General features: G+C 44.5%; 1 protein-coding gene across 1 annotated transcript in view; it reads left to right on the top strand.

Annotated features, from left to right (window-relative positions):
• The window catches only part of ME3 (malic enzyme 3), a 117,071-nt gene extending 90,029 nt beyond the window's left edge, over window positions 1–27,042 (top strand). The window contains exons 7-14 of the mRNA XM_062514165.1: window positions 8,767–8,876; window positions 21,626–21,723; window positions 22,893–23,006; window positions 23,671–23,776; window positions 24,350–24,492; window positions 25,358–25,531; window positions 25,965–26,063; window positions 26,881–27,042. Of these exons, the coding sequence (XP_062370149.1) occupies window positions 8,767–8,876; window positions 21,626–21,723; window positions 22,893–23,006; window positions 23,671–23,776; window positions 24,350–24,492; window positions 25,358–25,531; window positions 25,965–26,063; window positions 26,881–27,042 (1,006 nt within the window). The remainder of the gene's footprint in view (window positions 1–8,766; window positions 8,877–21,625; window positions 21,724–22,892; window positions 23,007–23,670; window positions 23,777–24,349; window positions 24,493–25,357; window positions 25,532–25,964; window positions 26,064–26,880) is intronic.
• The last annotated feature ends 332 nt before the right edge of the window (window positions 27,043–27,374 follow it).

The raw sequence follows: 27,374 nt of genomic DNA, 5'->3' as shown, positions 1-27,374 counted from the left end.
GAGACCCACAGTCAGTAGAAAGGACTCCTGGTCTCATAATAGCCACCTTGTAATGAAACCAGGCGTGTGCCAGAGACTTCAGAGTTAGCCATTCCAATATTGTGAAATAAAGTGTGGGCACCCCAGGCAATTTTAGAAAGGAAAGCTCTTTCTGGAACAGCTGGATAAATTTCTGTGTTTTCCTGCTGCCTAAACCACCATTCATTACTCTTTCACCTAAAACATGTGAAATGACTAAGCTTTTTAACAACAGCTCTAAGCTATGCCTTTTGCTCCTCTTGGGAAGTAACTACATGAAAAATTTGGACCATTGAGCCTACCTGTGTCTGAATGAAGCAGACAAATGACAAATTGCTGTTTTCTCACAGTGAGCAGCAATATGCTTCACATGGGAAAATGCACTGTTTCAGTTTTGTGTCCGCTCAGTTACTGTGACAAAGGACAAGTCAGTCATACTCTTAACCTGATACAGTTCTTTAGGCTTAATAAAGTGTCCGAGGATTGTAATTTGAATAAACCCCAGAATTTCTGGGGCTTGAATATCTGATTTGATTAATCCTTGTGTAGCTTTCATCGTGCTCTAAGGTGCCAGACCTGTCCCAGAATACCAGCCTCCATTCTGAGCTCTAGCCTCAGTCACTGGCTGGCAGATGTGGAACATGCAGCCTGAGACTCTACAAGATGCAATTCCCCACCCCAGCAAACCGTGTCACAGAAAAAACCTCATTAACCTGTCATAACTTCACTCCCCTTTCCTTTCCCATCAGTGTTTATTAACAGAGTGACCAGGGGAACAAACTTTCTGTCAGCCTGTGCCATAAGACAGAGCACAGAAGGCATCCGGAGATAAAGTGTTCAGTTTCTCAGATGGGAAAAGAAGGATACCTCTGCTGAATTTCTTTTTCCTCATATGTGTTTCGTACTGATTTCTCTTTGTGTAATGCCTTCCCAATGCTTTTACCCAAGAACATACCAAGGCAGGTGTCATGTGCTCTTCAATAATCAGAACCTTTTGAAAAGAAACCACCTCTGTTCCAGCAGTTCTCCAGGGTCATGGATCAAAAATTCACCAGCACTTTTCAGAAACAAAATCACCAGTACAGGTGTGCCCTGATGTTATTTTTTCACATGTTCTAGTTAACTTGGCTAATTGATCCTGAAAGATTAGACTTTATTTTCTAGGCACTCGTTTCTAGGCACTGACTGTCTTCAAAAAAGCCCTCACATATACTGCTAACACTCAAAGTCACTCCCTAGCATCTGTGGGTCTGTTAGGACACCATTACTAGTGCCCTGGCAGGGCTGGTCATGTAGACCAGATCCAGCCTTCATGGAATACAAGGCAGATACTCTCTTTGCCCATCTACCCCATACAAATCTACCTCAGACCCCCTGTGGCCAGAGGGACCCCAAGACCATTCATGAGGGAGAAGTGAAGGTGATGGGAAAAGCCACCCCAGCTGCCCATTGTTCTGGCTTGATGTGAGATAAGATCATCAGCCAGCATCTAAAATCTACTTTAAAACACTGGATAATATTTTAAGTCAAGGAACAATATTTAGGTTTTGTTAGCTTGATTTTCTGCTACTGAGGAATGACTGAGCTCCAGATATGCTTCTAGGGATCACTGTGGCTTTTATTACCATGAGTTCTAATCCTTTGGGGTAATGCAGTTACAGATGTCACAAAGCTCTCTGCTCTAGGCTGTTGTCTGGGCTTTTCCACCTACGCCAGATGTACCACAGCAGTTTCAGTAAGATGCAGCTGGAGAAGCTCTGTTTGTGCAGAAGGTACATGGTGAGGGTCTGTTCCTTGTTCTGTGCCAGAGGGTAGATCAAGGCTACATCTGAGGGTCAGCATTAATATGATTGTATCTCCTGGTTTTGCCCTGCTCCTGAGAAGCCTTGTAGTTCCAGCTGCAGTCCTTCCTCATGCCAGCTGCAAGCAGAATTATGTCATTTTGCATAAAAGCACTAGAATGGTCATAGCAGCCATTAGTGCTGGTCTTAGTGCTTGAAGGTCATGAGACAGGATGTGCAAAATAGTTGTTTGGTGGTTTTTCCTTTGAAAGAATACAATGAAAGTTGACTATGAACTTTCAAGACTTTTTTTCTCAAGAACTTTGTAACCAATCTTAACTTCATTTTCCCCCTTATCCTGTTTCTAACTGTAGCTCATAGCAGATGCCCTGGCATACGACCATGAACAGCAATCCCTAGTACATCCCCCAGTTTCCAAAAATATCCCGTTCTGTGATTTCCTGATACCTTTGTGCTTCAAGGGCACTTTTATTGGCACAGCACTCACTGAACCCACAGCATGCTCTGTGCCTAAGAGCATGGTATCTATGTTTATGTTGGCAGAAACCCAGTGAGACTCCTGCCCAATGTTAGAAATTGTCTGTAGCCTAAGATGATGGTGAGGCAGGCAGCAATCCCTGTTGGGTTTGTGATGGAGCTCACTAGCATGGGATTTCTAACACCAGGACCCAGAGTTTTTAAGTTTGTATTGGCTCCAAGCTCTCCCTGGAACCTTCTCTTCTTCAGACTGAACAACCCCAGCTCTCTCAGCGTGTCTTTGATAGGAGAGATGCTCTAGCCCTCTGATCATCTTCATAGCCTCCTCTGGACCCACTCCAACAGGTCAACATTATTCTTGTGTTGGAGGCCCCAGAGCTGGATGCTGGATCCAGATGGAGTGTCAGGAGGGACATAATCCCCTCCCTTGCCATGCTGCCCACATGGCTTTGGATGCAGCCCAGGACACAGTTGGCTTTCTGGGCTGGGAGCACACACTGTTGGCCCATATTCAGTTCTCCATTCAGCAATATGCCCAAGTCCTTCTCCACAGGGCTGCTCTCAGCTGGCCTCCTGAGGAGGTGCCTGACCAAACTGACCCCTAGCCTGTGGCCAGGAATTGCATGGCAGAGTACTGCTGCTGACAAGTATCATAGTAACAATTTAACAGTAAGAGTGGCCTCAGGACACCAGACACACTCAGGTTCTAGTCTTTTTTTACTTGCTTGAGTGGACTTTGTTTTTCCAATCTTAAACACAGGGCACTTGCCAAGCATGATATTTTTCTGGTGATGGGCTTCTTTACAAATAATTTAGTTTTACTTGGAAATCAAAACTTTGGTTGCTGGTATTTCAGGCACCAATAAGAAGATGACAATGGCAAGGACAATTTGTTTCTTTGCTTGGTTTTATCTAAGACTATGAAAAGGAGTTGCAGCTCTTCAAAGCAGATTCCTTGCATCATGAAAAGTGCTGCTATAAAATTTTAAATTCACACAAGGACTGGAACTTCTTTCTTGTAATTCTTTCCATAAAGGAACAAATACCTTTCTTTTATGCATATAAGAATGTATTCTACTCTGTTCTCATTTGTCAATAAAACAGAAAAGCCCTTTTGGTACTGGTCAGCAAAGGCACTGGACAGGTCCTCAGGCCACCCTTGTAGTTCTGACTTGAGCAGTTTTGGTCAGATACTTCTCAAATGGTAACTGCTGCCTCATGAATTTTTTCCTCTGTGACCTCATGGCTTATAATGAGTCTGGATTAACTCAAAGAGGTACATACAAATGAGGATGAAAGAAAAAAAAAATCATAATGAGATTGTTTAGGCAACTGAGAAGTTTCTCGAATAAAGAATTTAAAAGCAATATAATCATTGTTCGTTTTCTGGGATTCACACTCTTTTGTTCCACATTTTTATTCTACCACTTGTTCCAGGTGGTCATCCAAGGGAAATGTGTATCATTCTCTGCAGAGGATGCAGACTTTGCTTTTCTCTTGGCACAGTGCAGGGGTTCTCTGTAGGTCTAGGGGGATAGTAACAGTACCAGAACAACAATACAGCAATAAACAAAGCATGAATCCTATGTCTGTTTGTTTTCCGGGAAATGGGATAATTTCTTAATAAAGATTTTCAGGTGATAACTTTTACAATAGGCTTATAATATTATATGTGTTTAGATCCTAGAGTAATCCTTCATTAGGGTGACAGTTTGTACTATTATTTTAATCAATAGTATATTGTTTCATTGAAAGTACTGTTTGTACAAGATTTGCTAGGCAAAGGCTGGAGATTGGACTAAAATGAGTGTATGGGACCATTCTATAAAGCATTTCCCAGTGAGGCTATTTTCACAGGAAGATTTCTGCAAGGTATGAGAGCCAGAATTTAGGTCATAATTATTTATGGCACAAAACCATGAAATAAGTAAACTAATGTAACAGCAATATAATCTTTGCCTGAAGGAGTGGTGAATTTTTTTGGATGAGGAAGAACTGACAAAGTGTATCTTTTTGTTTCCAATTCTATAAAATGGGCAAATTAATTCCAGAGGTGGCAGAGAACAGGATCCCCCAGATGATGGTCTGGCAGCCAGCAGGAGACATGGTGACAGTATTAAATAATGACTGTTGTAGTGTAACCAGTTACAAGTTTCAGCATGTCTGAATTCTTTCAAAAACACCTCTGTCAAAGCATCCTACTTGACAGCCTACGAATATAAGAATGCCTCATGCTGAGGGGAAAGCTCCAGTTCCACAAGGAGACGTAGAACTGCAGAGATCCCACAAAATGCAAACTGCAGAGTGCCCAACGCTTTGAACCCAAAACCATTCAAAAACTACAACCTTCCCTTTCTTGAAAGGGAGATAAAGAACTGAGAAATGGAAAAAAAACACACTGGACCATGGCATTTGCTCAGTTTTAATGTACCTTGTCAGTCTGAAATCCTGATGGTCTACATTTGAGCTTTCCTTGTAGATAAAGGCAGTCGGATCTTGGCTGTTGAACTATTCGTGTCCCAGTTGCCAAGATGATCATAGAATGCTCTGGAGAAGATGAATCATTGGCAGTCAGGATGAGATTGCTGGAGAGAGCCAACCTTAGCTGTCCATGCCTTTTCTGGACTGGAAAACATTCAGTCCTGATGTGACCTGCTGATCTGTTTCCAAATCTCCTTCAGGCTCTCAGCTGAAAGTTAGGAGATGAGTCACATGGATCAGTGGAAGAATCTATGAGAACTGACAACCAGCCAAGCAGACTAACCTCAAGAGCCTCTTCCTATCACAGCAGTTTGGAACATCTCTCAGCAGGGCCAGCATCAATTCTTGCTGCAAACTTAAGAATATTTAAAGGTCTTGGAAGGGATCTTCAGAAATCCTTGTTCAAATACTCACTTTACACACACCTTTTCTGTTAAAAGGCATCCTGCACCTATAGAGAGCAAGTGCATGCATACTGACTGGGACTGCATTCATATCAGATGTCACATATTAAACAGAACAGAAGGTTCAACAAAAGTATACCTCATTAAAAATTATTCCTCCAAAGGAATTCATTAATTTTGGTTTCTTAGTGGAAAATACAATGTTTCCAATTACACATAAATTTGCAAAATCAGTTTTCAATTTCAAATGAAAACATTATGGTGGGGGAAGACCGGACAGTATTATTCACTTCATCAAATATTTCTGTGTTTGCTGACAGGGGACTGCTTGGACACAACACACAAGGCATGGAGCAGGGCAGTTTCTGCAGACATCAACAAAGAAATTGCAAACATTGAAGGACAGTGTAGTATTGCAGTGAAAGGGTGATAAGCCAGTGACCTAAGGTGCATGACATCTATTTAAGATGTTCCCAACCAGATCTTCCTGACTGTGATAATTAGACTATATTAGATTATCTCTCCTAATTTAGGTGTCTAAAGTTTGATATCTAAATTTAGGTTGGTCATCTTACTCTGCCTTCACAAACATTCTGAACAAAGAGGCATCTCCAGAGATGTTATCTACTTCCATTTTTCACTTAGACTAGTTGAAAGAAGTTGATACTGGATATGTCCTTTCTCTCCATGGTCTGAGAGGGCAGCCAGAATTGTCCAGCTGAGCAATACAGAGCTGGGCATTACACAACCAACTTTTAGATATGTAAAGGTAGTGGAAGAAATCCCATTCTGCGCTGCATTTTATTGGCTGGATTCCAATACATGTAGCAGCTCTTAGGACACCCTTTTCCTTTGCAGTACCAAGTATTCTCCACCTTCTTACCTGAGCTGGACTTCTTCTCAGCATTGTTGCATACTAAAGGACTTCTATGCTCCAGTCCCAAGTTGGCTATATTTTACTTTCGGGCACTACCTAAATATTCTTTGTAGAGCGCTCTGAATTCCTTCAGGATGAAAGAAATTACACAAATATTGAGATGCTGTGCTGTGGGGGAGGGACAGTAGAACTGACTCAACCTGTTGATGCTCACAAAGATCCTACTGCACATGGCCCCAGTCCTGGTTTTTTCAAACTCCTTGCTAAGTTTATCCTTAGCCTGCTCTGGTCACCCTCAGATGGAGCACTACATGCAGCCACCGAAGTACCACTAGGAAAGGGCAACAGGATCGACTGGTAGATTTCTAAGACAACTCATAAGTCAGCTGCCTAGTTGTGTTTCATTTCAGAGACTTTGGGTAGCACAAAGCTCTTTAAATTTCTCTCAAAACTTCAGTAAGGTGAGTAGCCCTTGAGGACTAAGATCATGATCTGAGATTCCCATCTTTAACTGTGAATACAAAATACTTGGTTCTTTCATTTAAAGCATCCCGTCATCAGGTTTTACCATGACAAATTTGTGTTCTTCATTAATGAAAACTTTAGTTTTCACATTACACAAAGGCTCACATAAGCTCAAAAATGAAGTTCATACTTTAAAAAGCTCAGTAGATTTACTGCAGTGAAAAAGAAAACAATCTTCAAAAAATACCTTAGTGAGAAGGGCTTGCACTGCAGCACTGTCCCTGTCATACTGAGGGGCAGAAAGAGAAATGTTTATGGGCTACCATACTTCTTTTGTGCTCTGCTTAATAAACAGGGATCAAAGATTAAAAACTTGTGCACTGTCCCATGCTGTAGATCACAAATGTGAAGTGAGATGGGAATTCACAGAGCTGGTCACACGTACATTAATGCTGGCTGAGATCATTGATTTTGTTAAGCAAGTCAGTAATGTTGATATTGGTATCACTTCCTCAGTGATACCAATTAATAAGACTGGTGTTAGAGAAATAGTTTCCATAGCAACTGAAGTTGCTTAAAGATTTGCTAACTATTTGCTATGAGATACTAGCAGATGTTCTGGATGCTGTGTCATTTCCCTCTTAGCCATGTTTTCCTTACACATCCAAATGATGAATAAGAGGAACATCCATTAGTAGCTGTTCTTCAACCAGACCAGGTTGCTCAGAGCCCCATCTGCCCTTACCCTGAATGTTACCAGGGATGGGGCATCCACTGCCTCTCTGGGCAACCTGTGTCAGTCTTTACCCACCCTCACTGTAAAAAATATTTTCCCTATATCTAGTTTGAATTTACCTTCTTTTTGTTTAAAACCATTACCCCTTGTCCTGCTGCTACAGGCCCTGCTAAAAACTCTGTCCCCATTGTGGTCCTTTTCCTAAAAGCAAACACAGAGAACGGGAAGCAAGTGTTAGAGCCAACCCTTGTCCCTTTTTGAGAGCAGGGGGTTTATCAAGTGAGAGATTCTCATGATGGACAAATGAAGGAGCACAATGCATGTGCTTATCATTGTCTCCTTACTGACAAATGTGCTTGAAGTGGAAAATAATAATAATAAAAAATTCAAGGCCCTTTTAGAGAGCCTGACTGCCCATACTGTGAGTGCCATGAAAAGACCTTTTCATGACAGAAGCCACAGTTCACAAATAGAGTATGATTTATCCAGTATCAGTTTCTACACTAAAGCAGGGGTGTTCTACCACAGATTTCAGTTGCAAAGGAGGAAAGTCTGAATAGAAAACATGTAAGGTGATGCTACCTCTAACAAAGTGCAGCTATTTAGAGCCCCTTCATCTGCATGCAGCCCAGAGGTTGCTAATAGTTGCATTACTCATTCCCTGAGTTTCTCACTGCCCTATCACATTTATGTGTGAGAAACAAGTACTTATGGCCCTTTTAGATTTTATTTGCAAAGCTTTAATGCAGCCTGGAGTCATGCAAACTGCTGAATGTGTATACATATGGACCAGTCTGAATATTACCCAATTTATAAACTGCACACTTTTCCTTGAAATTGCTGGAAATTACTGGACAATTATGGAAAGTTAGCAATTATTTCCTGCCTTTTCACTCTACAGGTCACTAGCTGTCATTTCATGCTGGTTTCCTGCTAAACAACTCAGTGGAGAAAAAACATTTCCAAAGCACAGAAGTGTGGCTGTGAAATCACACCATGAACTACTCAGTCCCACCGTGAAACACTCACTCCATAGGATCCTACAAGCAGATTTTCTTCTCATCTCTTGGCCACTTACAGTTGAAGTGGGCCCCTGGTGGTGTCCCTCTAACTGGTGTCCCCTCAGCAGTCAGATTTGCTGTAATGCAGCGTGGCAGCTGCAACACAGAGTGTCTCCTTTGCTTTGAGAAGCTCCTCTGCAAGTACACCACTGAAAATTTCTCATAGCAAAAGTCCAAAAATGCATGTACATATAGGTATATAAGTACACATATTAAGAAGCCACTTGAGTTATGAATACAATTTAATTCTGGTGACTCCAGTTTCTCAGTGTGTGGACTTAAGGATGGATGGAATTCTGTTTGCTACTACTGAGCTGCATTTCTGTCATGATACTTCTATTTCTGCACTAGAATCTCTAGCTCCATCGTCTTGGTAAAAATTGCATATCTTGTCCTATGCTGTATAAATACATTTATCCATTTTAAATTTCCCTTTAACTTGCAGGTATGGCATGAATTGTCTTATCCAGTTTGAAGATTTTGCCAATGCTAATGCTTTTCGTCTCCTCAATAAATACCGCAACAGATACTGTACATTCAATGATGATATTCAGGGTAAGTACTGTTAGGAAAATCAAATTTAGCCTTCACCTTGTCATGAGAAGTGGTGGTTAATCTCACAAGACTGTTTATTATGCAGTAGTCAGATGTCTTGACAAATTTTAGAGTTTACACAGAAGCATTTAAAAATGCAAACAGAAGCTCAGCCATCTGAGTTGAAAAGTGAGTCTCCATTGTTTTCATTGCAGAAACATTCAAGGGAGAAAATGGATCATATGCTTTAGATTGTGCAGGTAACTTAGAGAGTTCCATTAATTTTCTATAATTTAGCTAAAACAATGATGATGTTTTAACAGTTATGCAAGGCTTTCCATTTTCCTGAGCCAGGTGGTCACTAGCTGATCCTAGCATTTTCCCTCTATTGTTATACTCTTTACTACATGCACAAAAATAAAGGTAAATCAGCTTCTTTCCTCTCTGTGGATGCTAACTCTGCAGTAATCTGAGAACAGATCTGTTCTCCCGTACCATGGTTAACATAACTCTTCCAGTGTCAAAGAGAAGTGACAGCAGCAAAGCTGGGGTTATAACAAGTGAGTCTCGAGGCCATGAGAGGCTCAGCAGTCAGCAGGATTGCTCAATGCCCAGAGGGATGCAATCTGCATCCCAGTCTGATGCTGACTCTGCTTTAAGCCATTGGAAGGGCTCTTTGCCCATTTGACAGGGACAGGCTCTTCCCAAGTGTCTACAAACAAACAGTTTTCCTCTGAGTCCCTTCATCTTTTCTTTTGTCTAGTCCTGCTTGAAACATGCAGGAATTTCCAAAGTTTGATTTAATTATTTGCAGTCAGTTGGGCTCATCCTCACTTGTACTTGAAAGAAACTGAAAGAAACATCAGTGTTATTTTTCACACAGTGCTGGTTCTTTTGTGAGCAGACTTCCAGTGCTATTTCTGCATCTGCTGCTTATCTAACAACATTTGGCAATGTGTATAGCAGCTTCTTCCTATCTGACACAAGGAGTAAGATCCTGGTTTGTGGAAATGCAGTTGATGTAGTGGGATGCATGGACCTGCTCAAAGACATTTTCATGAAGAGGGTTTAGAAGCAGAGCAGCTAAAGGCATTTCAGGGAAGGGCAGATGGATACTCCTGTACAAGAAGACTCATCAGGTGTTCTTGCCACCCCCAAAAATTTCCAGTGGAGAGAGAAGCACAGAAGAAGAAAACCCAGGAGATAAATTTTTTTAACTGAAGTATTAAATGGGGGAACCAAGCACTCAGACTTTCCTGAAGATGGGCAGATGAAGGCCGTAATAAGAAGCCAATATTGGAAAGATTTCTTTTGGTCTAGTTGCTCTCTCTGAAAGTGGAAGAGGGCTCAGCAGTCAAAAAGAGGCCCAGTGATATGGCTAATCATACATCAGGGGCCTGGATGTAGGTTGTCTTGGCAGAACTGAAGTGAATGGCAACAGCTTCTTGGTGAATTGGAATGGTTTCTTTGTTAAGAGAAAGAGAAAGAAGAATATTAAAGCTAAACTGCAGAATCTGGTTGGGAAGCAGGAGACTAATTTTTATAGGGTTTTTTTGGCCATAGGTCATAGCTGAATGTCTCAGACGGTTCCTGGCAATGACTGCCTCAGAGCAGCAAACCACATGCAGGAGGATGCTGTAAAACAGTATTGTCATAGAATGGACCTTATCTGATTCTCCCCAGTTAGAGTCACAGTGCACGGAAGTTGTCGAGTCCCCTGAAAATTCTTTCAAGTCCTGCCTTTTGAAAGAGTAGGATTTTACCTCTTTGTAGTAAAACATGTTTATATTCTCAAATAAAACACTTTGCTGGCACTGGTTTCTCAGTAGTGGAGAAGTTAAGAAATCCTGCTGATCTTCTGCACAACAAGTTGAAGGAAGCAAGCATCTGTTTAGGCTTTTTTATGAAGCTGTCAGAAAGAAAAGGGAAATCCAAGCTAGGGTTGTAGTCAGAAATGAGTTTTGAGGACCTTTGGAATGCTGAAGTAATGTCAATCTACTCAGTTAACTGTGTCTTGGAATCATGTCAGTGTTACAGTTTGGGTTTGCCAATTTTAATATATTTACCTTTTGTTGTGAAAACAAGTAAAAGGAAAGCAGGCTTAAAACTTAACAGGGGTTAAGGAAAAACTTTATTAATAACACAAAGAAAAAAATAATAAATTCAGAATAGATCTTCAGACTACCCTCTCCTTCCCCTTTTCACACTTTAACAACATACAGAGACACTTCAATCAATTCCTTGCTTAAATAATCTTTTTCCGTTCACTTTAAGGAGTTTCTTCTTTTCAGCTATAGGGATATTTTTAAGAGAGGAAAAGAAAAAAACAGTTCTCTCCTGACTTCACTTTTTTCACAAAAAGCAGTCGCCCAGGACCTGCAATCATGAAGCTCCTCTCACCTTCACAGCCTTCCCAGAGCTGTGCTTGTGGGCCATGTCAAAGTCATGGGGTATTACTTTTAAGGATGAGCTACTTAAAGGCAAAAGTTCTCTTCAGCTCACTTCTCTCTGTTCATACTTCATTCCCAGGAACAGAGATCTCCCTTTTTCCCTCGGAGCAAAGGATCTTCCAAACACTTCACACCTCACCCCACCTCCCATGTCTTTTTCCATGGTTTAAAGCAGTTTTTTTAGTGTAGTACAGTCCACTCCTATAACTTAAAAAAAATATTTCAGCCAACCTTCATGGCGTCTCCTCATTCTCCTTCCATCTAGAAACTTAGCATTTGCTTCATTGACTTTGGTGTATCCTTTCTATTTTTCTACATCTCACCCAAGGAAGGACGGAAAGTCTGTAAGTCTTATCTGAGCATTGGAAAAGTTAAAATCTCCCCCAGAAGTTGCAGGGGCTGTGCCAGGCCATGCCGGAGCTGTGTCAGGATCTCAGGGTGCCCAGGCCACGCTGGAGGGGCAGGACGAGAACTGCAAAGTGCACGCAGAGGAGAAATGGGTGCCAAGGCCGTGTGTCCATGGCTTTCCCCCGGCGCTGCCCGCCCCCAGCTCCAGCCGCACGGGGGTTCTCCCTCTGCCCTGCCCAGCACACAAAGCCCTGGGGGCTCTCCCGAACCGGGCCCGGCTGCCTCCCCCCAGCCCGTGAGGGCGGCCGGGCGGGCTCGGCCACCCCAGGGCTGCTCCGAGCCGGGGCAGGGCAGGGCAGGGCCCCCCGAGCCACGGACACACCGGGAAAAGGGCCAGGATCCCAGCAATGGGCTCGGCTTCTTTTGGCTATCGGGGCTCCTGGTTGGAAACGGGGCCCGGCAGCTCCCGAGCCCAGCCCTGCCTGGCCCGGGCCAGGTCGGTGTTACCTTGTGAGGGGCTGGAAATGCAGGAGAGCTTTCCCGGGGTTTACTTGCTTCAAATTCATGGAGCGAACCGACTTTTCCAATTGGTTTCTCAGGCTGTCAACAACTAAACCAGCCTTCAATTGGTCCCATCAATTCACAGAGAAAGTTCTCATGGAGGAAAACTTCCTAGTATCCCCTCCCCTCAGGTGCTTTCAAGGTACAACCAGCACAGAGATAAGAGTTCAGTCTGGGATGAGTAGTCTTATTTACCCACCCTAATATATCCCTCTGTATCTTCAGATGATATGAGAAAGGTAGGAGTGGCATTTTCTCACTTACACCCTCCTGTTCTTTGGATGTACCTTAGACTCTCCCTTTTCTAACATGCTGATGTTCCATGACTCACCTACTTAAAAAACTGTTAGAATTCAATGTATGTAGTGTTTAAATGATTAATGAGAGTTATACAATGCCTTGTTTAAGCAGACCTGATTAATTTTACTCAAGCAAGACAGAACAGACCTTCTGAAGCCTGAATTATTCCAACTTCTGAGCTGGAAATATTTGAAGTATGTTGAATTAAAAACACATCTTAGACACAAGCAATGCAAGCTGGATCAGGCCTGAGCTATACTAATTGAAACTAATTGACCATTGGTTAGTGGGACTCTGGATGCAGTGTGCCTGCACATATACACCCAGATGAGATGAGGGAAAAAGGGTTGCTTCCCTTAAAATCCTTTAGGCCTCCCTGTTGCTGCCCCAGGGCCTACACAAAATGGAAAACAGTTTAAAATATTAATACTACTTTTTTCATTTGTTTGTGGTTTTTGTCCTTCAAATTACTGTATTTCCAAATCCATTCTAACCCCAGAGAATGAAGGTGACTCAGACCCCTTCCAGTTGGAGTCCGCCTACTGATGCTGAGTGGGATTCCTGCCAGGTACCACCAACTGGGATGAGGTGATTGCTTATTCTGAAAGCCATCAGCCTGGGATCTAGGCAGGAGCTGGCTCACAGTGCCCACGTGTGGGAGCTCCCATTGAAGAAGTGCTTCTCCTTCCTCTAAGGGGGTGATGACATCAGTCTTTTCCCAGCTCTGTCTGGGTTCATGCAAGGGGCAGCAGCTTCAATTACAGCTCTAAGGGAGAAAATTGATTGTCACTTCTTCCTTTTTCCCAGTAAAGTACCAGGGCAGGCTCTGAAGCACATAAGATTAGAGGTGCATGAGAATGCTTTAGCTCCTGCTCTTTCTCTTCCCCTTCTAACTTTGCTCCATTTAATTGTTCACAGTGATAAACAGAAAATAGACAATTTAAAAGTCTTACAAAGTCATCAAGTCAGGTGAATCCTTGAAGCAGGCATCTCTGGATTCCTGCTTCATACAAGAAATGACATAAAGCCATTGAAGAAATTAGTTTGGAAGGTACTGGAAGGTACCTCTGGACATCAGCTAGCCCTCCCTCAAAAAAAGGGTGATTTCGAACTTAGATTCAAGTTTTATATTAGTTCAGGTTCCTCAGAGCCTTGTCCAGCCAAATACTTTGCATTGTATACAAGGATGGATATCCACAATCTCTTTGTGCCACCTGTTCCAAAGTTTTCTCATCTTCCTTGTGCATTTTTTTCCCTAATATCTAATTGGAATTTTGCTAGATGCAACTTGTGTTCATTGCCCCTCAACTTTTTTTGTACATCTCTGAGAAGAATCTGGCCTCTTTACAAAGACTCCAACTAGTGCCTGTAAACAGAAATCAGATGTCCTCTTAGTCTTCTGTCTGGCCCTTTCAAACCCAAGCTCCTCAGTCCTTTTTGTATACCTTGGTCATATTTGTGTCCCTCCTCTGGACTTGCTCCAGTTTGTCATTGTGCTGAAAGCCCCAAATGGGACATTGCTTGTCTAGGGATGACCTCAAAAGTGCTGAAATAGAAAAAAATGTCACTTTTGACCTACTGTTGACACAGTCTAGCAGGCTGTTGGCCTTCTGTGCCACAAGGGTGTATTGATGGCTCATCTTCCACTTGCTGTCCACCATGACCCCAAAGTTTTCTTCCGCAAAGCTGCAGGACTCTTCATTTACCTTTGCTGACCCTCACAAGATTTCCCTGAGCCCATTTCTCCAGCCTGCTGAGATCCCTGTGAATGACTGTCATGCCATCACTGTATCAATCACTGTCCCTAATTTGTAATCATCCATGAACTTTGTGGAAGTGCATTCTGTTTTCTAATCCAGATTGTTTTGAGAATTTAAATAGTAATGGCCTCTTTGTACCGCTGACCACAGACCTTTGACCCTACCAGCCCAGCCACTTTTTCACCCATTTATTCAGTCTGTAGCTATCCAGTTTGGCTACAAGGATGTTTTGGGAGATTATTTCAAATCACTTTAGGCATGCAAAATTACAGCATCTCCATGGACGTCTGCCTATTTAGCAGGGATTGTTCAAGAGACAAAGTCCATGCGACCTGATGAGATGCATCTAAGAATTCATCTGAGAATTCATGTGGCCACCAGCGACAAAGGTGCTCTTTCAAAGGAAATGGTGACTGAGGAGATTCCTAATGCTTGGAAAAAAAAAACAAAAAAACAAAACAAAAAAAAACAAAAAAACAAACAAACAAACAAAAAAACCCCAAACAAACAAAAAAAAGTCATACCCATCTTCAAGAAAGGCAAAAAAGAAAGATCCAGGGAATTTTAGCCCAGCTTGCCTAACCACAGTATCTGGGGATTACAAAACAAGTCTCCTGGAAGTGCACCTAGGAACATGAAGGTGAATGAGAACAGTATGGATCTCCCAAGGCAAATCATACCTGACCAAGTTAGCTCCCTCTTGAGATGCTTACTCAGTACTGAACAGCAGAAGTAGATATGCAAGTTTAGTCAGAATTGCAGAAAAAAAAATGAAGAAATCCTTAATGTTTTATTTAATTAATTATGTCCGATCAGATGGTGTCATTCAAAAATTTTTCACACATACAGGCAGGGCAAAGAGAATAGTGCCCAAAAGCATAAAGCCTGTTATCTAAAGTAGTCTGCTGGCAATGCTCAGGGTCCCCCCTTTCAGAGAACACCTCTGAGTGTTTTCCAAGTCATTAGAGCAATGATTCCCCTGGATTGTAGGATGTGTGACTGCTGATGATCCTCAAAATATCTCTTGACCCACCAACCACCTTTTCTCATTATCCGAGCAGATAACCTTTCCATAACCTTCCCAAAACACTTCAGGAAGCAGTGCCTGGCCTGAAGCAACAGTGCTCCAGATCTCAGCTGAGGCTGGGAACAGGCTGACTCCAGTGCCACAAATCTGAGCAGCTTCAAACACTTGAGCAAGCTGGAAATCAATCATGTGAAAACGAGGCCTGTTCCACAGGCACGTTTCCACGTGCTGTGAGAAGCAGGCAAAGTGAGAGTTCTTGGCTCAGCGGTAACTAATTTCAGCGGATTAAAATGGTACAGTGTTTTACTTTGTTGTTTCAGCTGGCATGGCAAATGCATGGGTAATTATCACAGGAAGCTAAGGAGGGAGAACACAATAGGAAGGGAGTGTGGGACCTTACTGTACTGTAGAACAAAGCAGGCAATGTCTTGCCAGGCAGCTCCTGAGCAGCACGCTTTCCCGGGGGATCTACCCAGCCTGGAGGTAGATGTGGAGGTGTTCTCAGTCCTGCAGAGGAAGCGGCTGCTGCATTTCCCCTTGGTGCTGCTGCCTTAACTATGTAAGGGCCAGCTCCTGGGTTTGTGTTGAATTCACACACTGAGTGCTGCACAAGCCAGGGCAGAACAGTCTGGACTACGGGCTGTAAATGGGCCTCAGTTTCTTGGGCTTATCACTGCAGCACTCTAAAGATCAGGCCCATATCTTCTGTCACCTTGGGGAATTGTGACATTTGTTTCCCTTTCCTGCTTTTCTTGTTTGCTGTTTTTCTCATCCACTGGATGCCACTGCCAACTCCTCTGCAATGAAGAACAGCACAGGTCACCTGTGTGTTAAGCCGTCTGTGATCTTTTAAGTCCAGGCTAAGGAGGCAAAATGAAGAGAAGAAAGGGCAGTGCTCTGACCTGGTTTAGCTTCTTGGTATGCAGCAACATGAAGAGTCCCCAGTGCTGTGCTGGGAATGGGGATGCTTTCTTACAGAGTGCTGGCAGCTGCCTGACAGCCTCTGCCCGCGTGGGTGCACAAGGGGGCTCAGCCTGCATTGGCACAGCAGTTGCAGGCTGGCACCCTACAGGCAGGAGGGAGAGCACTGCTGCCCTGGTCAGAACCCATCATTAAGGTCATGCACAGTATAGTCCAAGCACTTTACAGTGAAAGGATTAAAAGCAGGAACATGAAGAGTCCCCAGTGCTGTGCTGGGAATGGGGATGCTTTCTTACAGAGTGCTGGCAGCTGCCTGACAGCCTCTGCCCGCGTGGGTGCACAAGGGGGCTCAGCCTGCATTGGCACAGCAGTTGCAGGCTGGCACCCTACAGGCAGGAGGGAGAGCACTGCTGCCCTGGTCAGAACCCATCATTAAGGTCATGCACAGTATAGTCCAAGCACTTTACAGTGAAAGGATTAAAAGCAGGAACCTAATTTCTTTAGCAGGAGCCTAGAGATGGCCTCATTAGGCTTCTCCATTGTCAGGCCGATCTTCTCTATGCTACCATCAGTTCTGGGTCACCCTGAAGAGAGCAAGGTCCATCTCTGTGCATCAATGCTTTGCATTTTACTGCTCTTCTCGTTGACTAACTCTGTAGCATTTCAAGTTGATTTTCTTAATGTCTTACAGACACCCTCTGGGGAAAGGGTAACACTAGCCCACTGCCATGAAGGGGAAGACCTTGAGCTGCAAACACTTTGGCAGCCTTTTGCTCCAGCATTGTTGTGTTTGAGTATGGATTTGGAGTAGATCTGGACAAGCTCCACTCTGCTTTCCAGTAATGGGTGGAACTGCTGCAGGGAGTTAATGTGAACCAGAATTTGGAAAAGCCCAAGGCTTCCTCCTCATCCATAAATTTAGATATATTTCCTTTGCTGCCCTTTGCTGGAGCTGTTAAACCAGTTTGCTGTTCCCTGGGCCCTAATACTAGCTTGGTTTTGACAGGGTGAAGTGTAAGCAGGCAGGTCAAGAGTAGAAAATAAAAGATCAGGATTAATTTGGTCATCTTTTCCACCAATTTACTGTGGAAAAGGGGGAATCATTCACACAGGTGCTGTGTGAAGAAATAGGCAGTGGTGTGCCTGTATATTCCCATTGCTGCTGCTATTGGAAGGATTCAGCATGGTGGTGATGCTCTGCTCAGCTCAGTGAGCCCTCTGGGACAGGTGACAGGGCAGTGTCAACCATCAGCATGAGAGGACTCCTGCCCCCAAGCACCCCCATGGTCCATGCTTTCCCCTGTGTCCCCTGCTTAGCCACCGGCTGCTGGCAGCCACGGCACAGCCCTGACCTCGGCACTGCGCAGCGATTTCCCCGGTGAGTCGTGCAGTGATTCCTGTAACTCCACGTGCAGAGCTGCTCGCCCCTCCGCCCGCTCTCCCCTCTCTGAGGAAGAGTCAGGTCCCCGGCAATGGGAGCCGCTCTGCTGCAGCCTTTGCCATCCGATGCTGTGGACCAGATCCTTTCCTCAGGTTGTGCTCCAGTGTACCTCCACTGACATCTACTGGGGCTTGTTCTCACTTGCAGTAATACAAGTGGAACATCAACTCCACAGGGTTTTCCTTACTGTTTTGCAATATTCTCACTGTGCCCGAGTGTCAGAAATTGATTCCTGCAATGGTGGCCATGTTCCTGAATGGGCCTTAGTTCTAAATGCCTCTTTTTTGTACCGGTTCTGTTGCTGTGGACTTCCCAGAGAGCTCCTGAGGTCTGCTTGCTATTTTGTGATATCTTTAACACTCACTTTAAGTCTTGGATAGACAGGATGGTTTGCAAGCACTTTCTTTTCTTCTCTCTGTACCACTCCATACCTCAGATACAGACCAGCCAAGTTGGCTCTTGCTAATTACTTAGGGAAGCAGTTATCCATAATCGCAGCACTCATTCCCTTTGGAAAACAGACTAACGTGTTGAAGGATGGCTGTTTTTTTCTTGCCATGGTGAGGAGTTCCCCACCCCAGTCTGACTTTGTGATTCTTTTAGAACTGAAGCACAATGATTAGCCAGTTCTTTACATGAACCAGCTGTGAACTCTTCTCCACAGAGATACTCTTGTTCTGTGCTCAGAAATTTTAATTATCAAAGAAAAATACTGAGTTAAGGCCAAGATACAGTAACTTTATTACTTGAGTAATGGGGGTGACATGCAATTTGGGAAATGTGGAGGGATTAAAAACACATTGGAGCAAGAGAGGAGGATTAGGAGTGGCAGAGCTGAACAGAGCCCTGCCGTTAGTCAAAGCTGTAGTAGAAGTGCAGGGGATGAGTAATGGCACACCCATTCCCACAGGCTCTGCAGACTGAGTCCATGCCCCCTTTCTTTCCATACACAGCACTTGTCAAATTCCTGCTAGTGACACCTTCGAAAAGTATCTTAAGTACCTCCCTCTGTTGAATCTCTCAAGAGCATTTCCCACTTAAATGGGTTTGCAAGTACCAGCACTTGTCCCATCAGACTTCTTGACAATCACAGGGTATAAAGCAGTTTTGCCTGGGCCAGGACCAAGAGAAACAAGATATTTCTCCAGTTACATTTCAGTCTTCTACTTCACAGGCATCTATCACTGCTAATGCTGTGACCTGACACTTGCACCATCATGCTGTAATGGTTTCACTTCTGGTTTTTAAACTTTAATCAGTTCCCCACTCCCACCTACACAGGGATTTGGGGATTTCTGTGCAAAGTAAGCCTCAGAGATAGTATGTGAACATGTGACAGTGTCCACATCGATGTTCATACTCTACTGCATGTCACAAGCTTGGCATTGCTGACAACTGGGGGACCCTGGTCTCTTCCCATTTCTTTGCAGTTCAGACTTACAGGGTGGAATCTCTTCCTGCACAGATTAGATGTCTGCAACAGAAGTGTCTATATGTATTCCAGTTACCTTGTCTCTCTAAAATACATGTGGTAGTAGTAATTCTTCTATGGTGCATTTCATTTGACCCTGTTCTGGTGGCTGCTTTAGCATGAGCAGGAGCAGGATCATACATGTTTTTTTTAGAGGAGTCCCTCAGCATTGTCATGGCAGCACGCCAAGCAGTCCTGTTGATTATAGACTGACCATAGCACAGAGAATGAGCATGGACTAGTTATATGATACACATAAAACACAAAATCTTAAAACTAGGCAATTATTCAGTATTCTTTTCAATTTGTTGGGTGTTCATTATCTTCCTCTGTAATTTTCATAGTCCAGTAGAATTTCACCAGGCAAAGACACTACTCTAAAGAGAACATTGAAAGGCAGAGATTTAGTATAGAAGGAGCAAGAGGAAATCCTTTGTACACTTCCTTCAGTTGTGTCACACGTTAATACTGAAGCAACAAAGTGCTCAGTGACTAGCTCCCTCCCCATCAAATCCCTTTTAAAATTACTCAACTCAGGTGGTCTGGGTCTGGAAATGTAATGGTAAAAACTTATCTGAACTGATGAAGGGAATTCATCCTTGGTGCAGAAGCAAGTGTCTCAAGTGTTTCATAAGAAAGAAGCTTACAAAGCTATCAGCCATCAGTCTAGTCTGTTTTAGGTTTAAGGCATGAGTGCTTACAGTACCCTCATGAAGTCATGGATGCCTCATCCCTGGGAGTGTTCAAGGACAGGTTGGATGGGGCTTGGAACAACCTGATCTAGTGGAAGGTGTCCTTGCTCATGTCAGGGGAGTTGGAACTCGATGGTCGTTGAGGTCCCTTCCAACTCAAACCATTCTCTGGTTCTGTGAAGTGATGCTGCCATTCTGTACCAGTGTGCCAATGTGGACACCACATCTGCTGCATGAGGGCTGCTGTCACCTCTGCTAGACTACTCTTAAGAGAGGCTAATTATTAGGTTTTGGAGAACTAAACTCATCTGAGTCATTATCACAGAATGTTTCACATTGTACTGACAAATACTTCTGATCTGGCCTATAAAGATTTTTTTTGTCACAGTAGTTTATATAGATTTCCTAAACAAGATAAGTCATAAAATTACTTATTTGGTCGAGTACTTGTGCTTCCACTAGATTTTCTGCTTGCTAGGAAAGATAAGAGTGTGAATCATTTCCCAGTGATACACCAGCGGGTTCCTAGCTTGTCTGTGGCTTTTGCACTAAAGAAAATTATTAGGTAAAGCTGAATTTGTTTTCTGGGTCCTTCAGAATGAGACAGCTCCATCTGCTGGTGTCACTGCTTGTGGTCATGTCTGCTGTTTCTCAGCCTGCAAGTTCCTGATGCCTTGCAGCACCCCAGGCCCTTAGGACTCTGCAGGGAACCTCAGTCAAGCACTGGCTATTTGAAACCCTGAACCATTGGCTGATTAAATGGCCTGAAGAATAGGAAGTGCTGGAAATTTGGTGAAATCAGGTGTATTAGCCTAAAAGTGGTCATTGTCTGCCCCAGCCATGACTATCCCCACAGGGCTCATTACTTGTCTCCCTGATTTCTCACAGAGCTTCTAAAGATGAGAATGGAGAGACCAGCACTAGAGCTGGGAACACATTAAAACTAGGGCATATCCAAACTGATATTCTTTCAAATGTTAAGGAATAAAACTAATCGACTTTATGATCTTCATGGGTCCCTTCCGACTTTACACATTCTGTGATCAAACTCCCTCCTTCACTCCCAGGTCCCCTTTAACGCTTGCATCCAGCTTGCCCAGGTGAGCTGAGATACTTTGGTGCCTGAATCCTTATTAACTTATGCCTTATTTGATTTATTTCCACCATATTCCTTCACCTGGGAGAGGAAATTAGATGAATGTTGCATGTGATTTATGTGTGAGTTATGTGGGGTAAAGGCAGGTTATTCAGTCTAGACATTTCCATTTACTGGAAAGCATTTACATTGTTTCTCACTAATCTGGGACCAACTCCTGTTCTTAATCTCAGTAACTCCTTAATGTTTAGCAGCAGGATGTGATGGATGTGAGTCAGGGTATCAGGATGTTAGAGGAGTAAAAGAAATGGTAATGCTGGGCTGTGAAGGTAAGTAGAAGAGGACGGTAATTCCATGATCACAGAGGATTTTTTGATAAGGTGACTCAAGTTCAAACCACTGGGATCTTACATGACCTTAGAGAAGTCAGGTGTATCTGAAACCCTTGCAAGTTAGGTATTAACTTCTTCTCCTGGTGTTCTAGGATTTGGTATCCCTTTGACTCTACATGGAGGAAAATCTCTGTTCTCCAGCCTTGCAGGAGAATTTGAATGTTAATATTTCAGCATGGGGAAGGTACTCTGATCCTTCAGTGACAACATCTAAGAGAATGATTCCTACAACAAGGTTTCTGACAGTATATCTTGCAGGGTAGACAATGCATTTGCCAGGATATCCATCTCATGGTGTTTCTCTCTTTCAGGCACAGCATCTGTTGCAGTTGCTGGCATCTTTGCAGCCTTAAGGATTACAAAGAACAAACTCTCTGACCAGAAGTTTGTTTTCCTGGGAGCTGGAGAGGTAGGAATGTTCCTGAGCTTGTACCTTAATATGCTCCGTCTTCAAATTTAGAGAGAAAAGTTAACTATGAAACTTCCTGCAAGGCTTGGTTTCATGAGGATGAAGCAAAGAAGCAGGTTCCTTGTCATTGGGCAGGATTGGACCCTACAGGTGGATCTTGCTGCTGTGGAAGTTACCAACAGTCTTTCAGTGATTTTGTGGCCCACAAGTCCTGGGCAGACTCCGTGGGTACTATGAGGCTGCCCATGTGTCAGTGGGGCTTTAGGGAAGTCACTAATGAGGCAGGAATATTAAGGAGGCTGGTTTGAGTTCTCAAGGTTGATGTCTAGGATAAACCAGAATTTCTTTAGCAGCAGAGTCCAAAGGACTCAGACTAAAAAAGTGTAAGAACACCTTTCTTACACTGGAGTAAGTCATAGTGCTCCATGGCAGAAGCCAGGTTGCCTGTATGGCACCTTGCTCAAAGAGAGAGGAAGAAGAAGCCTCCAAAGCCTGGTCCATGGACTAAAAGTGTTGGTCCAGGACCTGTCTCAGCTCTCACCCACCTGTGAGACTTTGGGAAGGTCTGTTACTATTTGTCTACCCATCACTGAGACAAAGATTACTCTCTCTCTCTCTCTCTCTCTCTCTCTCTCTCTCTACCTTTGCTGGTACCATCTCTGTGACACAGAGCCCCTCCTGCCTTGTTAGTCCTCATCTGGGCAGGAGGGCCAGGCATGGCTGTAGGACCACAAACACACAGCATGTTCGGGCTGCTTTCCCAGGCAAGAATGGGAAAAGACTTTCCTCATGGCCCTATTTCAGATGCAACATTGGCTTTGAGATCCTCTGTACTGGCATTGCCACCAGCATTTTTTAAGTATCTGCCTGTTTTCCTCCCCTGCAGCAACTGGTTTAAATTATGGAGACAGCCCCTGCTTGTCAAGGTATCACCTCTGCTTCTTCAGCCTCACCTGCAACTTGCTCTGCTGAATGATTGTGAGGGTTTTTATTTATGGCAGCATCTACAATGCTAAAATCAGCCCCACAGTTTGGCACTGTGGAACCCTGAAGCAGAAAGTCTCCTTGCTTTGTGCAGTGCTGGGGGATGTCCCAATCCATCTCTCATTTAAAATCTTCTCCCAAAAGATAATGATATCCTAATGAAGTGATTATATACTGTGTTCCAGGCTGCAACGGGCATAGCTCATCTCATCCTCATGGCCATGGAAAAGGAAGGAGTTTCACGAGAGGATGCCACCAAAAAAATTTGGATGGTAGACTCCAAGGGACTGATTGTGAAGGTGAATTTGTCTCCAGAGCCAAGCTCCACTCACCTGCCATCCATTTCCAGCTAGAGAGGCCAGAGCAGGCAGATACCTTGGACCTCTGCTCAGCCCTGAAGTAAAGGCTACAGTTTTATTGGTGTCCGTATTGCTGCTCCTGCTTTCAGAGAACTAGGTCTCATGGTGACAAGTGTGCTAGCAGCACTGGCTGCCCTAAAGGCAGTGCTTTGGGCTGGGCCTCTAAAGTGGAAGGATACCCTGCTGGCCATGGCCTCAAGCAGTGCTGGAAGTCTTGCACGTCATATGGGGCATTATCACAGCAAAACTGTGCCCTGCTCAGTGACCCAGCCTGGCCCAGCTCCATTCTGCACTCCTTGTTCCCCCAGGGCCTCTGCCTTTGTCCCCCCTCAGACTGGAGGAGACTTGTGCTTTGTGTACAAGTGAATGGCAGCCAGGTGCTTCTTCCATGCAGTCAGTGTACTTTGGTGGGTGAGAGGAGCAGAGGCCAGCCCAGGGTGACATTACACTGACTGCTTAATGCCTGACTGGCTGATGGCTGAAGTCCTGCTTTGTGGAATCTGCATTAGGTAGAGGGCTGAGAGATGAACTGAGCTGAAGACGAGTTACTGTGTTATGTGTCCACCAGACAACAGAACAAAGTTTGACTCCTTTTTCCTTACAGGGCAGGAGCCACCTGAGCCATGAGAAAGAAATGTTTGCCCAGGACCACCCCAGTGTGGACACACTGGAAGAGGTTGTGCAGAAAGTGAAGCCTACAGCAGTTATAGGTGGAGTTCACATTATATGACCTTTTTGTGTAAATTCAATTCTTAGGAGAGTTTCTGTCTTTCTTCTTGAGTCTCCTTTTGTTCTCCTAGTCAAAACAAACTGAGCTTTTTTCACCCCATTTTGTCAGTTAAGTTCTCCATATCCTTTTCGCGTTAACTATGGGGCACAGGCTTCCTCACTTTTGGAGCTGTGGCAGTTCTTTCAGACAGAGCTGTAGAGGGAGGTGCTGGGGGAGGCAGGATCTAGGGTTTTCAAACAACAAGCTTGGCCCTGTCAGGCTGGGCAGGACGAGGATGACAACGGGAACCTCAGGAAGGTCTGTGGGAGTCAGAGCGCTGCAGTCAGGCTGGCAAAAACACTGATGCCCACTCTGCCTGGAGGAGCAGAGGGCTTTATTTTGAGGCAGGCTTTCAATCTCACTGTCATATAAGAAAGTAACATTGCCACCTGCATCTCCAGAGGTGAAGCTGGTTCCCTGCCACAGTTCATTTACCATTCCCAGAGGAAGCAGCCCAATGCCCTGAAGTCGGACTGCGGGGAAGCACCGCCTCACTCCGTGGTTGCTGTTGCAGGTGTCGCGGCTGTTGCAGGCGCTTTCACGGAGCAGCTGCTGAAGGACATGGCAGCCTTCAATGAGAGGCCCATTGTGTTTGCCCTGAGCAACCCCACGAGCAAAGCAGAGTGCACGGCAGAGCAGTGCTACCGCCTCACCCAGGTACCGCGGCTCGGCAAGGGAGCGAGGGGCCATGGCTGTGCCCAGGACACCACAGCGGGCATGCTGGCAAACAAGTGACAGCCTGCATGTCCTGCATTCGAGCTGGGCGTAAAGAAAAACTTTCACATGTGAGGAGGGTCAGGAGGTGGAGCAGGGCAGGGCCCAAGATTGCTCATACAGTCTCTATCCTTGCAAGTTTTCAAGACCAGACTGGGTAAAGCCCTGAGCAACCCAGTTTGATTTCATAGCTGACCTTGCTGTGAGCAAGAATTTGGGTCCCTACCAGCCTGAATTACTTAATGATCCTCAAAAGAACTTGCTTGCCTCCTTCACCCACAGCTCTCTGAGATGTCCCATCCTCTCCGGTTTCTGTCCCCTGTGTTACGGCAGTCCAGTTGTTTACGTAACTATTTCATCACCCAACTTAGACCCAATGTCACTGAAGGATTGCAGTCATGTGGATTGACTTGGCATGAGAGAGTAGCCCTTGTCTAACTCTTTCCTTTGCCTTCCCCACCACCTGCCTATGGCCAGAGCAATCACACAGCCCCAGACCTTTATCCTACATGAGTCTCTCTTCACACTCCATAGATGGTTGATAGAGAGGTAGAGCCCAGCAAGGTCAGAACACTTGCAGTACGAACACACACTCCATGCTTGGTTGCCCTTAGCATGGCCCTGATCATGGCTCTGGGGGGGAGGGGCCTCCCAAAGTGTCAGCTGGAGGTAGCTCTGGTTGAGATGCCTCTACTGACTGAGGCTTGGCAACTTTGTCACCAGTGTCCCCTGAGTGCAGGTCATGATGAGCAGCAGGAATCTGACTTCTCTGCCAAATCCTAATGCTTTTTTCTCTCTCTTTGATCAGGGCCGGGGAATATTTGCAAGTGGAAGTCCATTCCCAAAGGTAACCCTGCCCAATGGACAGACCTTCTTCCCTGGCCAAGGAAACAACGCCTACGTCTTCCCAGGAGTGGCACTGGGAGTCATTGCTTGCGGGGTCCGGCACGTCTCTGATGAAATCTTTCTCCTCACAGCAGAGGTTTTCAAATGGCATTTAACTGATACTGTAAAAAAGATGATAAGAGGCACATGTATCTACTTCAGGTGTTTTAAAGAACCTGGCCCAGGACAATGCATGGAGGAGAAATGGCTCAGCCTCAGCAAAAAGCTGAAGCCTTCTCCTGGCTCAGGGAAAGCTTATGGTTCCATTACACCTACAGAGGTGCAGTAGCCATGACAGGGTTCTCCTTCTCCACACCTGCTGCCCTAACACAGCACCTCCCCACTCTGGCTCCAGTCTGAAGCCTGTGATGAAGTGTCTGCACACATGTGTTTGAACAGGTCACGAGTTCCCGCTCAGGACTAGTCCCAGTCCTGATGCTGCTGAGGTTTCAGCCACATGCCATGTAATGTGAGGGAATGTGGTGTGTGCTTGAGACTGCCCCTATAAACTACCATCCTCTTCTTTCTAGACTATTGCTGCTGAAGTGACAGAGCAGAATCTTGCAGAAGGAAGACTCTATCCTCCCTTGGCCAACATCAGAGAAGTGTCTCTCAAAATTGCTGTGAAAGTGAGTATTTCCATTCTTATTTCCACTTTCTGTGGTAGGGAGGGCAGAAATTGCCCTGGAATAATTTTTGTTTTGTGTTTTTTAAATTCAATTTATTCTAAAGTCTAAAGCAGTCATTCTCAAGAATTCTTATGGCCATAATTGCTGCTTTGATATCTTCCATCTTTAAAACCCGAGTGTGAAAAATACATTCTGATTCTGGTTGTCTCACAGCTCACAAAGCTCTGCTTTACTGCATGAAGCTGTGAGTCTTTAGCACTTCAAACAAATGAGGTTTAGAGTCAAATTCAAACATGACTCAAATTGCCAAAAGATTTTGGGTTCCAAATTGCTGTTTTGGAACCTTTCCTCCTGTGTTTAGTTGGGACCTAAGTACATAAATACTATTCTATGTCTGGAGTTGTCTAATTATGGGTTTGGTGCCCTGTGTACATCAGATCTGTAATTCAGAGACACCCACTGAGAATCTGCTTCTCCTGTTCAGAGCTAGGGACAGATGCAGAGCATGGCCGAGGAGCTTACAGGTGTGAGCAGAGCTGGCCAAAGGGCTGCTCTCCTTCTTCACCTGCACACCCCAATCATTCTGTCAGGGCAGGGGGGTGCATTTCTTACCAGCCACTCTTTGCAGGCAGCTTGTATTCCCTCACCCAACTGAAGGTGAAGTGCAGCTTGACTCACAAAGAGAAAAAAAAAAGAAAAAAAACTGCACAATTCTGAGAGGAGGAAAGAGGAAAAACACAGGGCCAAATGCAGTTGGTTTCAGTTTCATAAAGTGCCAGCATTGTTTCAGCAGCTCATTTTGCTTATCGTTTTGCAGATTGTTGACTGGGCCTACAAGCAAGGCCTCGCTTCTTGTTACCCTGAGCCAGCAGACAAGGAATCCTTTGTGAAACAGTTTGTGTACAGCCCTGAGTACGATTCATTTGTTTTTGACAATTACAGGTGGCCCCCTGCAGCCATGCAAACACAAAATATATAATGTTTTGTCAGAACTGTTCTCTCATTTTTGCCATCAGTTCCTGTGGCCCATATTATTGTTGATATAATGCACCTCCAGACTTGCAGAATGATAAAAGTAAATTAATCCAAGTAGTTTTTTACTTGCCACTGATTTTTGTCTGGGGGAGCATGTCAGTGGGGAATAAAACCGAGTCCAGGGTGGGCAGTGGGTACTCCAAGGAGAGAGGCAGACTGGCTGCAGCCCATCACATTCAGTCAGCACTGCTGATTGCTGATGGCTTAACATACTGCCTGCTCTCAGCTGCCTTGGGATAAGCTACCTGGGCCACCTCAGAAGCACAGAATCCCATT

Source organism: Cinclus cinclus, chromosome 2 (genome assembly GCF_963662255.1).
Source record: "Cinclus cinclus chromosome 2, bCinCin1.1, whole genome shotgun sequence".
Taxonomy (NCBI): Eukaryota; Metazoa; Chordata; class Aves; order Passeriformes; family Cinclidae; genus Cinclus; species Cinclus cinclus.
The sequence above is the reverse complement of the archived record's forward strand: the minus strand, read 5'-3'. Positions and strand labels throughout refer to the sequence as shown.